The sequence below is a fragment of the Gadus morhua genome, chromosome 14 (assembly GCF_902167405.1).
Source record: "Gadus morhua chromosome 14, gadMor3.0, whole genome shotgun sequence".
NCBI lineage: Eukaryota > Metazoa > Chordata > Actinopteri > Gadiformes > Gadidae > Gadus > Gadus morhua.
Genome location: NC_044061.1, coordinates 24038786 through 24056640, shown reverse-complemented (window position 1 = coordinate 24056640; position 17855 = coordinate 24038786). Strand labels below are relative to the sequence as shown.

Genomic DNA, 17855 nt, shown 5'->3' with positions numbered 1-17855 from the left:
CGCTGTATAAAAACAGTCCATTTACCGTTTACGTTGAACAGACCCTCAAACTATTCACTGACAGGCTTCATTCCACTGTAGACTCTGTATCCATCCGTCTTCCAGTCTTCTCCTTGTCTGTTTCCCTGCCTTGCATCGCGTGTGTCTTTCAATTGGTCCGTTTAACGATCCATCCCCCAATCAGCACCTCCGCCCTCCCTGTTGTCTTCTCCTGTTACCTGCTAACTGTTGGCTTTATCGGCCCATCTGTCTGTGTTTTCCCTGACTGCTGAATGAGTTGTTGTTCTCTGTATCTTTTGTTAACGCGTCGTGCAGCCATCTGCCCGTGCTTGTGTGATTTGCTGATGTTTTCCTGCAGCAGCTCTAGAGCAATAGCAGTGATCATAACAGCAGTGGAACAATGAGACGGTGTGAACGACTGGGTCAGGGCCCGCTGCCGAGGGAGAGGGCCACATTGTCCTCTTGAGACGGTCGTAGAGGTACATTCAAACCTCTGAGGACACACAGTCCTTCTTTACTGCCTCTATTGCCATCTCTCTCTCTCTTTCTGCACCTTCTTATCACTGTCCGTCTCTTTGTATCCCTCTCTCTCTTTCTATTGTTTGTCTGGGTGTGTGTGTGTGTGTGTGTGTGTGTGTGTGTGTGTGTGTGTGTGTGTGTGTGTGTGTGTGTGTGTGTGTGTGTGTGTGTGTGTGTGTGTGTGTGTGTGTGTTTCTCTCTCTCTCTCTCTCTCTCTCTCTCTCTCTCTCTCTCTCTCTCTCTCTCTCTCTCTCTCTCTCCCTCTCTCTCTCTCTCTCTCTCTCTCTCTCTCTCTCTCTCTCTCTCTCTCTCTCTCTCTCTCTCTCTCTCCCTCTCTCTCTTCACAGTGAGGCTGGATCCCAGGGGGACCACAGAAAAGGATGTCCTTCCTCAGGGAAACTCGATTTCCTCACTTACTGTCCGGGTCCAAGATGGATGTCTGCCACTTCAATTCGTTCCTGTTGCTAATATCTGTTCCCTTTCCAACATCCCTGAGTGTGTATGGGAGACTGCTGGACATCTGAGGATGAGTGATGGCTAAGTGGTGATTAGTGATTAGTGATAATGACTTGGACACGCCATTCATCATTTTGGCCACGCTTTCATCAGAACTGTAATTATTACATACAAGGGATTAGACCATTTATTCGGAGTGAGACATTGTGTTTTTCCATCCATGAGCAACAGTCTCATTATGCACATAATATGCAGTGTAATGATGGTAAATAATGGGTTGTAGTGCAGACATTGTGGAAGAGGATCAAACACTAGAAAAACTCTTGCTTGTCATATATATGCAAATATATGGTAAATATATCCCTTATGTTCAAAGAAATATAAACATTAAACCATACAATCATCCCAGGGTCTATTCCAAAATCATATTCATTCAGACATATATTCTGCTACAATAGATGTTGGTCACGTGATGTGGACCTCTTGTAAAGGTCTACAGTGAAATAGTCATTAAAGATCTGTCTGTATATTAGATTATGGTTAGCCGGTCAGCGGTACTCCTGCTTTTTCTCTGCTTCAAATCAAATATTGTGATTTGTAATCCGGGCCGTCCTAATGGGCCGGTCCAGTCTTAACTGGGCAGCCTGTGCGTGGCTGCTTAATGGTCTGGTCCAGTCTAAACTGTGCAGCCTGGACACTGTGTCTTAATGGGCTCCTTCGGTCTGAACTGGGGGGCCCGTGTGCGGCTGCCTAATTGAGCAGAGTGCTCGCCACTCACTTGTCCGCTGCTCTTGTTGCGAGATGGCGAGATGGTGGACTTTGGCGTGTGTCTGAGCATGTGTGTGTGTAATGAGGCTGCGGTTAGGGCCGTCAGTGATGAGTCGTCAGCCAATGAGCAGCTTGGTCGCTCCCCCCTCTCGCTGGGTCTCGTCGGAGCATCGTACCTATCCGTCTTCCTCCGTCGCTCATCACCGCCCGCCCTCGACACGACCGCCTCCGTGGAGTCTCAGAGACGCCGTCGCCACGCGTTGTCAAAAGCTGCAAGGCCATTATTTATTTATCATTCACAGCTCGGTGGTTTTATCACACTCCCACTGTCTGTCTATCACACTCACACTGTCTGTCGCTCTCTCTCTCTGTCGCTCTCTCTCTGTCTCTCTCTCTGATTCTCTCTCTCTGTCTCTCTCTGTTTCTCTCTGTCTCTCTCAACTTTCTCTCTTTCTTTCTCTCTGTCGCTCGACTCTCTCGCGTTCTGTCTCTCTCTCTCTCTCTCTCTCTCTCTCTCTCTCTCTCTCTCTCTCTCTCTCTCTCTCTCTCTCTCTCTCTCTGTCTGTCTCTGTCTCTCTCAACTTTCTCTCTGTCCCTCGCTCGACTCTCTCTCTCAATGTGTCTCTCTCTCTCTCTCTCTCTCTCTCTCTCTCTCTGTGTCTTTCTCTGTCTCTGTGTCTTTCTCTCTCTCTCCATGTGTCTCTTTCTCTCTCACTCCCTCGACTCTCTCTCAGTCTCTTCCTCATTGTGTTCTCTTTCTATTCTCTTTGCGCCTCATCGTACCTATTTTTTCCTCTTTAAGGAAATAAAATGACTGCGGCCTCCCTGGTTAATTTCCCATGGGTGAGGCCATATGGAGTTTTCCTCAACTGTGTCTAATTTGTCTGGGAAGAGGCTGGAGAGGTACTCAAGGATTCTGGATGCTTGTGCTTAATGGCTTGTGAAGTCTGAGCGAGAAGGCATTTGGTCGAGTTGAATGCGGTTCTCATTCACAGCCAGGGCTGTTAATGCATGTAAACAGAAAACTGGTTTCTTTCGCCCCCGCTCGACAAATTCCACAGGTGTGCTAATTATCGCAATTATACAGTTGAATGGTGACCGGTGGTTCTTTGTACAAACAGGTACCCTGTGTTCTGAAAGGGGATTTTTGGCAGGGGAAAACGAACCATGCTAGCTGCAGCTCCAAAGACATTCTGAATCAATATATAATTAGAAGACAGCTCGGGTATTGATGTATACTAAAGATTCAACAGTGGCAGCCAACCGTCGTTAATAACATCATAGATCAGGGCGAACACCGTGGCTCTAGCGACGCGCTACTCTCGCACAATACCGAAAGCATTTCAATGGTTTTAGGGACGCCAAAACTTCTTTAAAGTGCACTATTTGGAAAATAATAATGATTTTTTTATCCCTGCGTTTCGCTTGAGGTCTCACCCATAATCGCAATTCAATTCAGCTTTTAGTATTTGTTTTGCTACTCTGTCAGGTAACACAACTTCTGTAATCAGCAGTTGATTGTTTTGTACTGCGAAAGTCTATAATATTAGAACTATTACTAAAGTAATGGACAAGAATTGACGGCCGAGTGAATTCGTTGGAAGCGGGGTTCTGATTGTGCTGTCAACATTTCATCTTCCTTTCACTTCCAACTCTGACATACCTGTCATCTTGTCTCCTTCCGTCTGAAAGATGGAGGGATTTCTTTCTTTAGAAGGGGGCACTTTAATGCCATATCACACCCAAAGGCGTATCATCGGTGCAGAAAATGAACGGCAGCTTGGGTCATAAAAGACTTGAAGCAGCACCCCACCGTTATCTCTAACATTGTCGTGGCATGAAGAAAAACTCCATTCAGCATCTTTTCACTGATGACATATTCCAAGACGGCAGGCGTTTCAGGAACATAACCATGACAACCAAACATCTTATCACGCAGCACCCCATGGATTGCTATAACCTATAACCTGGGGAATGCGTTCCCATCCTACACGCTGGTAGCCTGACTTCAGATTTAGGGCATTTGGCAGATTCTTATATCCAAAGTGACTTATAATCAGTACATTTATCAAAAGAAAGAGAAACAATATATCGCTGTTGGTACAGTAACGATGTTCTTAGATCCAAGGGCCAAGCACTTACAATCGCTAGGTTAACCCATTCCCCGTCAACAACAAAGCTAGCTAGGATGAGATGCTATTTATTATTTTTAAGTGCAAGGACTTACAACATACATAAGTGTGTACATTAAGTGCCAGGATGTACAACTTACACACTTATTGTATATAATTGCACAGCATGATGCTATGGTTACCGCTAAAGTGCATCAGACCTCATTAACGGGGATGATAAGGAGGAGAGGAGGGAGCCGTCCAATCACGATGCTATCCTCGGGCAAAGCAATCAATGTACATCGAACCATTGGCAATTCTCACTTAGGTAATTGCCGTTCAGAATAATGAAATGATATTCGAGGTTGGCCATGAATGACACGTTATTCATTTTGTTTAACAAAGGAACTTGCTGGATGCACAGAGAAAATAACAGGTTCCAGATAACTGCTGTTGCCTCATGTTGTTCTATTGTCGTGACAACATGGCCTGAATATGTGCAAAGTTTAGAGACAAAAAAATATTTCTTGAACACAGATGGGATATTTTGGTGGGGGAGGGTGTGTGTGCGTGTGTGTCTGTGTGGGTGGACAAAAAAGAAAGAAACGTACAAACTAATCTAAAACACCTCTGCTGACCACCGTGCGTTTCACTCCATTAACGTGAGCTTTTGGCCGATTTCTTGCGACTGCCATATGCTGTGTGAGAATGCGGGCATGCATGGCCACAGCACATTACGGACGTTATGAGGCAGTGTGGACCCGGCCGCATGTAAACCTCCATTTGTCCAGAGGTTATTGACCGTGGCGGGCTGATTGGAGAGGCAGGCCTGGGAAGCCGTACCACAGCCATTCATCTCAGTCTCCCTTCACAGCGTCTCGCTCACCACTGCAGAGAGGGTAGAGCAGGGGGGGGGGGGGGGATACATCGGCCAACAATACAGACAACAGAGAAGTTGAAAAGTGCTGGTTTAATTCCACACCTTCACGGTGGTACACACACAAACATCAGCTTCCTGCCTGGAGCAAGGGGTTTCATCAAAGTGGCTCATGAGCAGATTTGAAAAGGTGAAATTGTGTCATCTTTAGCTTTGCAAATGTCAGATGAGGCAAAAAACAAATCACCAATCCCGAATATTTCAGGGGATAAAAAGAGTATAAGCCCACTGGGGTAAACCGGTAGGGAGGATCCCAAAAATGGATGCCCTGAATAATTGATGAGGCAGTCATTTTTTTGCTGTTATATGCCGTTAGATGTACAAAGGGAAGAGGCCAGGAGATGGAATCAGTGGCCGTTTACCAAAACACCCATAAACCCTGATTAGATGCCACCAAGGGTTCCTCAACTTGGGTCTGACTTCAAACACCTTCATCGAGACACAACCCTTCTGCGTCAGGCTACCCGCTTCCTCTGCTGATTCAAACCAGATAGATCTGCATTCCCTCTACTGATATAAACCAGATAGATCCGCATTTTAATGAGCTTCCCGTCCGAAAGAGGGATGATCTTGTCAGTGTTTTGAAGAGGTTCCTCAAACGCTCCCTTTAGAGAAGTGGGACATTACCCCACTCATGCATGGCTCTGTGATTGAGGTCAAATGCAGGGCATTATCCTAACAACTCAGAGTAGAAGAAACATCAATCTAAGATGGCAGGACTGAGAGGGAGATTTCTTCCACTTTTAAAATGTTTTTTTATTTTTTTCTTAAAGGAAGTTGGTATTATAAGGTCATGCCCATTACAGCAGTTGATTAATAGCAACTGTCAAGCCCGAGTTTTAATATCTACCTCATTATCCGCTGAGATGGCTGCATTAATTCTTCATCAGACATTGGTCAAGAGGGACAGAGCGGGGGGGGATATCAGACATGGTTTGCATATCGGGCTATGAAACACCCCACTGAAATGGTAATGTACTGATCCCGGTCGAAACTCAGCCCATCTCCATGCACGCTGAGAAAGATAGTAACCGATGGCCAGTAATTGGCCATCGGTCACCGATGGCGTGAAGAAGCTTTCATCGAAGCGTGGACTGAATGAATACTTCTGGATAAACACACTAGTATAGTTCAATGAGAATAAGGTCAAAGCCTGCTCAGACCTCGACACACTGCACCGGCCTCCCAGCCCTCTGCAGTAATAAAACAGTGAATATACTCTTCGCTCAAATCTAGTATGCACACCTGCATCAGGGGAGGGAAGGCTTGGGAGGGTGGGGGAAATGGGGGGGATCACACACACAGATTCCGATCAAAAGTCCATGCCTGTCCTCCTTCCCAGTGGGGGAAGCCATTAGTGGTTCATGTCATCTCTGTGGTGGAGGGCTTGCCTGCAACAAAGGCCGGGCCAGGCCCTCTATTGTCAGATGAAGGTGTGTGAGTGAGAAGCCTATTTCCCGTGCACATGACCTGCACTGCCGCGCACCGTTCTGAGTGACAGGCCCGGGGAGGAAGACAAAAATAACAGCAATCAGGGGGGCTGAGGTGGAGATTGATCCACAAACACAGAGGCACAGCTCATAAAGAATGGAACCCCCCGAAGGAGCAGAATGCAATATTTCTACCTGAATCGGTGGACATGGACCGTGGAGAAACATACTTTCTTCCTGGCTCTCTGGTGTTGATGAAAGGATTTCTGTAATTGTATTGTTTTATCTTCGTTCCATGCTCGACAGGTGTACAGAATATTGGGACGATCGCCATTTCATGGAATTGATCGGCCTGTGGAGTCGGAGTGATTTTGTTATTGATTTTTGCTTTCTAACCTTTTTGTTTTCTTCTTATTATTATGAAGTTGAGGTGCAGATGAATGATGTGTAGAAATGAGAGAGCATTGAAGAGAATGGTGCTTGGAAGGATTGTGCTATTCAGTCAATGACCGTGAGCTTTTAGAGTCAATCAAGATTGAGTAGACATTATTATTACTGGCCTACCTTGATCAATGATTCAAGGTTTCAATCACAAAGATAAACTAGACAAAATAGATGCAATATTTGTATGTCCTATATTCATCATTTGAACTGATTTTGCTTACTTGACTGGACTAATATACTTGGGTTTATAATGTATTTGTTTATATCTGTAAATATATGAGTGTATGTATGTGCAACTGGGGCATGAAAACAGAGCTCCATAGTGTTCACTTGTCTACTCAAGTGCCCTGTTTCTGCAACAGAGATTTTGTTGTGATTTTTCCCGTCCACTTCCTGCCAGGATATATGCTTGAGTCTTCTAGATCTTCAATCGGAAGATCTGAGTTGGAAAACTACAATCCTACAATGTAAGGCGTGGACATTAATAAGTGTCTACTGAGGGAACTAAGTCTTGCTTGACCATTGATTCTGTGATGTGTTTGCAACCCAAGCCTCTAGAAGCCATTCCGTCTCAGTGAACGCTGCAGGGGATTAAACAAATACAGCATATTAAAAGGCAGATCGATGTGCACAACGATGCAGTTCACATTATTCACCACTATACTAACAAACTAACAGTCATGTGCACGGGTATTCCACACAAACCCTGCAACATTTTTTTATGCTGGAATGGCGATAAACACACAGGCAAAAGGAAATTTATGATTAATGGGAAAAGTGCTCATTGTTGACTGGTTGTCTGTTGACTGGTTCTCTGTTGACTGGTTGTCTGTTGCCTGGGTCTCTATTGACTTGTTGTCTGTTGACTGGTTGTCTGTTAACTGGTTCTCTGGTGACTTCTCTGGTCTTCGTTAACAGTTTTTTGTTAACTGGTTGACTGTTGACTGGTTGTCTGTTGACTGGTTCTCTATTGCCTGGTTGTCTGTTGACTGGTTCTTTGCTGACTGGTTCTCAGGGCCTGGTATCTGGCTCTCTTTTGGCTCAGGGTGGAGGTAGTAAAACCAAAGCCATCGTGTGGTGATTGTTCTTCCGGCTACCGTCTAAATATGCCCCGGGCTTGTTATGATTTTCTGGGTGTATAAATAGTTATCTGGTTCTGTTTGGGGATGCTGTTTGGGTGACTGCCTCCAGGGACACATCTGGGCTTTTTCCTGAACCGTTAAATCATAATTATATTGTGTTCTCAGCCCTCATTCCTGGAAAAAGCGAAAGGAGGAGGGACAAATGAGGACATACACAGCGACGTACATTCCTTGTATGTTGGAATGTGTTCTTGTGTTCGATTCAGTTCATTCCAAGAAAAAAAGGAAAGGATGATATTCACTGACATCCACATGTTTTTATCCTGGTAACATCTTGAGAGTTTTCTGTACAATGTAATGTTGTGGGTTAATTCAGTTGAATGCAGTCGGGTTGACAGCTCAGCCATATGGCTACACAATGGCTGCAAGGGCAACATGTTCAGCCCACTAAGTTCAAGGTTAAAAAATAGCTCCCTGTCTGAAACTACCGGGGGTCTGTCTCCAAGGGGGCTACGCCAAATCATAGTCACTGTTGCTCGCACGCACACAGACACACACACACACACACACACACACACACACACACACACACACACACACACACACACACACACACACACACACACACACACATACAAAGACACACACACACACACACACACACACACACACACACACACACACACACACACACACACACACACACACACACACACACACACACACACACACACACACACACACACAAATATATAGGGGACTGTATATATATATATATGTAACACATCAGTATATATATACAAATATATATATATATTTTTTTTAATATGATCAATATATACAAACACTTGTATATACTTGTATATAGACAGTGACAGCAACAGTTAAACATGTATATCCCAGACAAATAAATATCATGTTTCAAAAGATATTCATTGATATGCTTGCAATTTGTATTGTTCAGAGAAACACAAGGGAGACATGCACACTAGGAAAACATCTAGAACTATAGAAGTATAGAAGTAGGTGTTTTCCCTTGGTTCTTTACCTTGCAAAGATGACTACATTTCAATTAAGGAATAAGATATCTTGTAAAGATTTCAACACTTGTGGCCTCTAGAGTGTTAAAATGAGCTGTCCACGCCTTTCCCTGGGCTGTGTGTGATGATATTAAATTGAAATATTGCTTCATAAACCCACTGTATGCTTGAGTGTGTGAAGGAAAAAATATGAATTTTGTATGTCCTCCGGTTGCAAAACACAATAAATGTTTATAATGTTAACTTGTACCCTTGTCCGTAAAAGACTGTATGAGAACTGCACCAAACATTGAACTTCTCTTGTAGTCAGTCTGATTAATAAACCAGTCGACACTGGATTCGGTCGGAAGAGGATATAAAGAAAGCCCAATCTCGCTTCAATGGTCATCGATGCACTTTGCAATCCGATGTTCCTGTGTAGTGTAACACAACAGTACTTTAGGGGACTGTATGAATATTTCACCCAATGGGTGCTATTGAAAATGCTATGCTGAAGAGAGTAGATTAAAGCACTCAGTTGAAACACTGTGCTCTGGAATATATGAATTTCAGATGGAGGGGCAGGCTTTTCTTGCACGTCAAACCAAAACTACTTTCAGAAGTGATTCAATTGCCTATTCCATAATTTTAACCACTACAAATCCCATATGTATCTTATAGATTGAAACAAAGGCATTTTACTCTATAGGCAGCGTGTGTGTGTGTGTGTGTGTGTGTGTGTGTGTGTTCATGTCTGTGTGTGTGTTCGTGTATGTTTGTGATCATGTGTGTGTGTGTGTGTGTGTGTGTGTGTGTGTGTGTGTGTGTGTGTGTGTGTGTGTGTGTGTGTGTGTGTGGTCATATATTTGTGTGTGTGTGTGTGTGTGTGTGTGTGTGTGTGTGTGTGTGTGTGTGTGTGTGTGTGTGTGTGTGTGTGTGTGGTCATGCTTGTGTGTGCGTGTGTGTGTTGTTCACCATGTCTCCAGTAGGTGGCAGTGATTGTTCTCAGGCAGGGGAGGGAAGCGTGTGTGTTACTCTCCCGCAAGCGGTTACATGTTGAGTAGTTAAGAAATGTGACGTGAGGAACAGCATAGCGCCGTCAACAGTGTGACAGAGTTGCGGCAAACCAGGAAAGTGCCTGACTGTGACACACGGAGATCGCCGCGAGAAGGGCAGTGTTTCCCCGCCGGAGAAGTAGGGACTGAGAGGCGCTCCGGAGCCGCTCGGAGTGGGACCAAGGACCCCCACGCTGGGAAACATTCGCGCAAACTGGCCAGGATAGGGGGATCTAACAACTATAAATTGACTTTTGAGCGATGCACTGGCAGCATGGCCAAGTGGTTCAAGGAGCACCTAGGATTCAAAACTACCAAAGCACCCCCTCCGGCGCCTCCAAAACCGGACTACAGGTATTGTCCCACCGGTGTGCCCAGCACGCCTGGCTACAAGCACCCGGGATCCGGGGCCACCTACCCCAGCCCCGCTCAGCCGGACATCCTCGCTGCTTACCAACTACAGAAAGCACTGGACTTCGAAGACCCGTACACCCCAGGTGGAAATATCTCCTACGGATCCAGTTTAAACACTGTGGGCTCTTCGGACCTGAAATATGTGTCTCCAAAGCACCGGCTCATAAAGGTGGAGACGGTGGATAAGTCCAGCGCTGTCCCCGGCGGAGGAGTCTCCGTCACACAGGCGGTATCGGTGGGGAGCGTGAAAACTCCGTCTTCACCTCCGTCGGAAAACGACAATAAAGAGAAGGTGAGCGGAGTGAACAATCGTTTCTAGTGGGTCTAACCTCGAGTTACTGTTGCTTGCTTACTCCTAGTCTCAGTAAAAGACTTTCCCCTCCTTTCACCCATGGTTGGGAAGGTCGTTGTGACTTGTAACCTGAACAACTTGTTTCAGCAGCGGGCTGACGGCCACCCCTCCCCGGCCTGAAGCCCGCTGAGCCGCGGGGGAGAACCACAACACATTTGCCCTGATTTTACTGTAGGCTACTTAGTGGAACATCAAGCATAGGTCTGTTTAGCAGGGCTACTACGAGCTTACATTATGATGACGCGTTTTCACCTAACTCTGCTGAATCGACTCAAGTAAGACACCCCTCCCCTGTAGGCGTTTTTTGTGTTTATGGAAACCTTTAGTTTCATGTCAGTGGGATACTAACGTGCAAGGCAGGGGTGTTAAACAAGGATAGACAATAACGTGGTGACATAACCCGTAAGTTTACAACCCGAGTTTTCAGCCTAACCAAAAAATCCCGCTTTACTTTTCGGTCACTTTTTGCAACGTGCGTGAAGAGACCTCCAGAGCGCACGTCGACGCAGAGGAGACGCGGTGACGGATGACCCCATTCTGCAGCCCTCCTCGGGACAAGTGTCCCGCAGGGTGGGTTGTGAGGGTCACGTAGTTGTGCGCTGCCTGGAATTCAGTCAGACCGCATGTTGTTCGTTCGGGAGAAACTTGAGACTGCTGGACGTCTGCAAGGTTAAGCGCGTATAAAGAGGCGTCCATCCAGGGAATGTGGCAGCCTCCCATGCCTATGCAAATGAAGGACGCAATCATGTGTGGAAAAACGCATCCAATTACCCTTTTCCTGACATTGTTGGCATTCCTTCCCCGAAACATGTAACCACTTTTACATGGGGTAGGCCTATCACCTATATTGAGCACCTGTGCCTGTATGGATGACTGAATCCTGCAGCGGACTTGTCTATTCGGAACAGAATATGTATTTTGATATTTTTCTCTATTTTAAAATATAAAAGAAGAATGACAACCAGAATCCCCCATGTCCACACTCACTGCTGTTCATCAGCTAATTCAATTGATTATAGCTGTCTTGCGTTAATTGAGGCTTATTGGGATCTTCCGAGTTAATTAGGCATGGCAGGCCCAGCGGAGATGTACAGTTACTACTGCTTCTACCTCAGTGAGCATCTGGTTCAACAGACGGAGGTGGAGACGCATAGGCATGGATTTAAGACCTCATCAGCCAATGTTATTGTGTGTGTGTGTGTGTGTGTGTGTGTGTGTGTGTGTGTGTGTGTGTGTGTGTGTGTGTGTGTGTGTGTGTGTGTGTGTGTGTGTGTGTGTGTGTGTGTGTGTGGGGGGGGGGTATATGGTTTCATGTGTTGATGTGCTGAAACGGTATCTTCAAACATTCTCTGCAAATTAACGTTTTGGAGACGGCACTTTCTTATTTGAATGATTGTGTACAGCTCAACAGAATGGAGTGAATTCTAGCTGTCATCCTACTTAGTGCAATTCATGCTGGCAATATATTTAGGAAAAACTCAAATCAGATAACGATAATTAAGATCATAATTCTTTCTGATCCGAGTCTCAAAGTCAAGCCAATATAAGTGCTGCAATAATTGCAGATTTTTGGTTGGCAGTAAAACAATTCAAAACCTGAAATCTCACAGCGCTATCATTTATGTAGCCATGGAGATAGCTTTACGTCCGTCCTTAAATAAATAGTGTTTCAAATGTAGCCCATAAACAAATTTGAATATAAGAGACTAAGCGATATCACACCTGAACCACATGTTTGGAATAAGGCCAACATGGTGTCCGGTAACCACCTGCTTTTCATGACATGCAGTTAAGGGAGCAACCAGAGGCTAGCAGAGATTACATTAACTACCGTGACTTTTGGGTCACGCAAACACTTGGTTTACTCTTTTTCCGTTTGCAGGTGTTTGGTCACACAGATACACGTACACAGACACAGACACTTACACAGACACTAACGCAGACACAGAGACAACACAGACACACAGAAATGTTCCGTATAACGAATGACATCAGATAATTTAAGTACAATTCTGATCCAGCTTGAACAAAGAGAAAAAACAAAACTGTGTCATCACTGAAGCAACGCTTTCTTTTTACTGGCCGAAAAGTGCTGACGGACGAGAAAAGGGGCACGCACTAAGTGTCTTAACGGCAGGGCTTGTCCACATTGATGTTTTAATTACTTGACTCATGAATGCTAATTATATAACTGCTTACCCAACACCTCAAATGCCAATAGTAGGGTCAAGTGTTTTCTACTCCTCTTAATCCCGGCCTTTAAGAATACTTCTTGGGGTTTGAGAACCCGGAGGATAAAGAATACTTTCATATATAGTAATCCTGTGTTCATATAGAGACCTGCATGCATGCAGCTGTGTATGTGTTGACCCTGTAACGTGCTGAATCACAGCAGTAGAGCTGTTGTTGTTTTCAAGGCATTGTTTAGGTTTGTTGTTATTTACGACTACGGTCCTTCATGGTAGAGCGGTTTGCGAGTGATGATCAATTATCACCCGGCCTTGGAACTAATTAGAGGTCCCATCTCTCAGCTCATCGCTCCACTCAGCAACTTCCTTCAAGGTTACATGAAAGTGATGACAAGTGGCCAAATGGGGTAAACAAAAGGAAGCCAAGCCGTGCGTCCAGGATGAGACATCCTTGTCATCATCAATATTGTTCTCTGGTCTCGGGGAAAACCATTTTTAAATCTGGCCTTGGAAGCCTTCTGGGCTTCACAATGTTTGACTCAGTCATTCTGCAAACAGGCTTCTGTTTTTAGCCGTGCGCCGTTGGATTAGCACTGACAGCTGTCATGTGGCCAAGGGGCATCTGGCTTGAAATATGTCCTCTGCATTGTTTGGCTCGTTCCCTTTTAGTGGGCCTTTTTATAGGCCCTGCCTCTTCATCCGTTGATTTGCTGAGGTGGCACGTTGTAGAATATATTATCACTATTTGTGTCGATTTTTAAGACTCTTGCACAGCTTGGGACCGCAGCCGGCACAACGCTAATGGAAAGTGGTTGAAGGTTATTATATTAGGGGGATTTTGATCATGAGATTCGGGGACTGTGGGCATTTCAAAACACTTAGGCGACTGCCGTAGGTTTCGTCTGAAAAGGAGCTGTGTCTTCCGACGGAGTCAAGGACAAAACATCCACCACGCTAATGGGCCGTCCACGAAGGAGGCATTGGGCTGCCTGTCTGGTCTGCAAGGGATTCGTGTAAGATGGTGCAGAAATCTGCACAGCCAGCAAGCTGGAGAAAGCCATAGAAATGACTGAGCTCTGCACCTGACGGGCTCTAAAGGGTTATTAAGCCTGGGAGATGTTCATGCTGCTTGAATCTATTCTATTGTATTCTTATGTGAGCAGTGTGAGATGGATCTCCAAATCTTGTATTCACTTATTTGTGAGTGATTCAGTGAATATAAAGGAATTGGAGCCTTTATGTAATTGGCTTTTTGGCGTTGGCATAATCTATAGACTTTGGTCTCAATGCATCTCTTTGAGATGAATGCTACAAGGTTGAAGAATATGCTCGGATCATGTTTCTGATAATGAGATCATGGTGATTGAATGAGGGTGTGTCCTTCAACGGACAGTGGGATGTAATTGGCTTATAACTGGCGGCAGGGATATGGTGTCGAGACGCGGCTACATCATGACAGTTTTCTTGTGGAAAAATACAGACTATCATTTATGATACTTTTAATATGAATGACACTTATTTAGGTCTATCCTCTTGCTCGACACTTAAGAGAGATGATAAGAGATGTTCTTTACTTTCTTTCAATGGTTTAACTTAACTGTTGACACCTGAACCATTTGTATGCCAAAATTGTAACCTTTTGGCTGTAAACGACTGGTTCAGCTTCACTGGATACTGTTATAGAATATTCAACGGCCGTGTATTTATTTGAAAGGTCACAACTTCCGTTGTTTAGTGTGAGAGCAGTGAGACACTAAAAAGGTAATTAGGGAATCTTTATTATTTTATTATAATTACGACACAATTGGCAGCATTAGTAACTGATTGATCATCGTGACTCACACCTTCAAGTGACAATCATATTGATTATGATGATGATGATTGGTAGAATATCTCCAGACATTTGCTCTGCATTAATGCACAAATAGACTGAAAGTCCACTCCGGTGTTATTGACATCAGGAGGAAGGAATGGTTGAAGTCATTCACCTCTCCGGGCCCATTGTTCACGGAGGTGTCCAAGGAATGCCACACGGATGCCTTGACTGCGGAAGTATTCAAGGAATGCCACCCACGACGCTTGGCCCACTAGGTGCAGTCCCCTACAACGATAGTACCTTTACTCCGTGCTTGGAATAACTGGACATTCTACCGTGTTCCCAACAAACATGACTTTCATTGTTTGGTTGTGCGGTCTATTTGAGACATTGTACAAGCTGCTTCGTTAGTTTATTCCTACGACCCCGTTCAGAGGTCCTGAAAGGGCACTGTGCTGGACAGGAAGTAGCATCATTCGGTTTCCTTCCTTCCCCCCCTACAGTTCTAGCAGCTTACTCGCTTTGGGCGCCGAGCACGGCAGAATAAAGTCGTCCTGAGAGAGACGTTGTACTGGAAGGCTCATGTCACACAGTCACAGTTTATCTTGGCTCGTCTTAAACCTTCTGCTTGTCATTAGAGACGAGATTCTGGCAGGACAACAGAACCCATGTTTTTATAGCATTGCAAAGTACTTCAGCACTATTGGGTGTAAAAACTAGATACCAATGTCGGGAAGTTTGTGGGAACCTTTTGTTTTTATTAGAGCTGTCAGTTAAACGCGTTATTAACGGCGTTAACGCAAACCAATTTTAACGACGTTAAAAATTATCGCGCGATTAACGCAATTGTTTTATTTAAAAAAAATAAAAACTTTTTTTTTTTTTCTTTTTTTTTTCTTTGGCTCAAAACAGCAGTAGCCTGACTGCTATGTTCAAATGACATTTGTTCACAGCAGTCGTTTAATTGCACTATAGGCTCTTTTTTTGCATCGTCCTGTTTTGATCAGTATATGCCAATGTTGTTATCAATAAAAAATCATTTGAACAAGGCAAGCCGATGCACTTAACCATGTTGATAAGATAATTAAAATGAGAAGAATTATGGGACAAAGAAATCAAGGGATATTTAGCATAGAAAAATAATTTGCGATTAAACGCGATTAATCGTGAGTTAACTATGACATTAATGCGATTAATCACGATTAAATATTTTAATCGCTTGACAGCTCTAGTTTTTATGTACAACCACCGCACATGTGAGACTCCTCTGGATGGTTCCTGGAGATGGTGGCTGGCTTTTATGCACAATTTGCCTCTTTTTTTCTGCCTTTGGCCGAGTGCAGGCTGGTGGACGTTCTTGTGTTTTTTCAGGCCCGTTTATTTTTCTAAATCTGCTGCCGAACACGAGTCCAAGAATTCCACCAGGTCACAATTACCCTCCGCACCAGCTCTGCAGCTCTGGCCATCAGGGATCTGTAGACACATGGCACTGGTTTGGTTAATGACAGTGTGTGCAGCACAGCCCAGAAGGAAGCAGCTCTGTTGGGCAGGCAGACCGTCACACTGATTAAAAGGAAACGATTTAAACCCTCAAGGCTCATGCCTTCTATGTTACAAAGACAGGATCTTTGCGGGGCACTGCCATTTTTTCACTTTGTTTTCATTTTTTTGCATGTTAAGAAAGTGTGTGTGTGTGCGTGTGTGTGTGTGTGTGTGTGATTATAGCTTTGGATTGTGGGCTGAAGGCTGGAAGGTCTGTTTTTGTGTTTACACTTAAGAGGGCAGAGTAAGAATTGGTTGTTCTTTGGTGTAATACCTAAGCCCTTGTAAAGAGTTCCCTAATGCACGCAACTATTTCCCTTTTTAAGGAGAAGTTCAGAATCCTTAAATAGCAATGACATTCTGTTTATTTTACATTGGCCTACATCCCTTTAGACAAACTATGTATGTCACTATGAAGTAGCCAATTTAACAAAATAAATAGGGATTTAAGCTCCATCATTATGTAGTTATTTTTCTCTTGACAGAGTTTATGATTATTTTGGCTTTCCATTCTACATTTAACTTTAAGGCTCATGGATGTCGCATTACACAAGTTCAGCCATTTTCATCCTTCATGGGTTTATCAGGGTCTTGGCCAGAGAAAGCAGGCAACCAAGCACAGTTGTTTGTGTGAAAAACAAGGAAATGTTGGGTTGCTTCAGGATTAAGGAAGTGCTCTCTTCCTGGCAGGAAGTGTTTACAACTTGGTGACATTCCCTTTTTCTAACTGGACAAATCCGCCGTCCCCTACGTTGACCGCTCCATCAACGCTGAAAAAAACCCAACTTGTTGTTTCAAGTCGAGCAACGCTTTAGTAGGTTCAAGTGTGAAACAGTGTTGCTGGGTTCTGCCCTACTGTCAACCAGCTGTGAACACTCTCTGGAGACCCAAACCCGCAGCCTGTCTGGTCTCTGAGACTCTCCCTTTCTGGGCTGTGTGTCGTGACGCTGGGGATGGGACCTCCACCCTGCAGTTCATTGTTGTTCTCTGGCGGACGTGTTTGGTACTTGGTTCATACTCGCCACACCGCTTTCCACCACAATCAAATCAGCCTCATGTCAACATGGTTTGCTTTTGGTTTGGCTGTGGTTTAGTTTTGTGTGCATGTTAGCGTTCTTCTCCCATGGTTTTGCTTCACACATTGGCTTCAACAGGGAAACCCATTTGTCTTAATCTCTGTGTGAATTTCCATTTTTGTAAAAGTGTCTGTCTGAAACAAATTTTGTAGCTAGGTAGAAGCAGCACACAGAAGAATAAAAGTGTATCCTGTGCTTTGAATGGTTATATGTAGATATAGTGCTCACATTGGTTAATTTTAGTTTAGTGGAGGTTGGAAGAATTTCAGATGTCTATTTCTAAATATAGATTGAGCCATTGTGTAGTTAAGCCTAAGTATACCCAGTGTTGAAGTTGGTCATAATAATTCATAAATTCTGACTGTTTTGTGGCATATAATTCTCTTCTGCTGACTCCTGGGCTGCACCTCTCTCTCTGGGTGAAGGCAGCAGAAACTCTGCTAATAAATCTGGCGAGATGGGAGCAGTGTTTGGAAATTGGATTTTGTCAAGTGTGTTGTCAAGTACTTAATCATAAATATCTGTCACACATTAAGAGCACCTTCTGCCACCTTCCCGTTTTTTCCCTATTCTTAACGGACCCAAGCAGATGTTGGGTTTGTTTCAACCAGGAAATCCAGAGGACTTCTGGGTATTTATTAGGGG

At 44.4% G+C, this 17855-nt stretch overlaps 1 protein-coding gene across 9 annotated transcripts in view; it reads left to right on the top strand.

The window, feature by feature from the left end:
• The first annotated feature begins 9784 nt into the window (after positions 1-9784).
• Positions 9785-17855, top strand: part of shf (Src homology 2 domain containing F) — an 80301-nt gene continuing 72230 nt past the window's right edge. For 3 of the 9 annotated variants that reach the window (XM_030376510.1, XM_030376505.1, XM_030376509.1), the window contains exon 1: positions 9788-10527. In XM_030376510.1, the coding sequence (XP_030232370.1) occupies positions 10096-10527 (432 nt within the window). In that variant the 5' untranslated portion in view covers positions 9788-10095. Of the gene's footprint in view, positions 10528-17855 lie in introns of all 9 variants that reach the window. The other 6 variants (XM_030376507.1, XM_030376506.1, XM_030376504.1 and 3 more) reach the window with 4 other exon arrangements.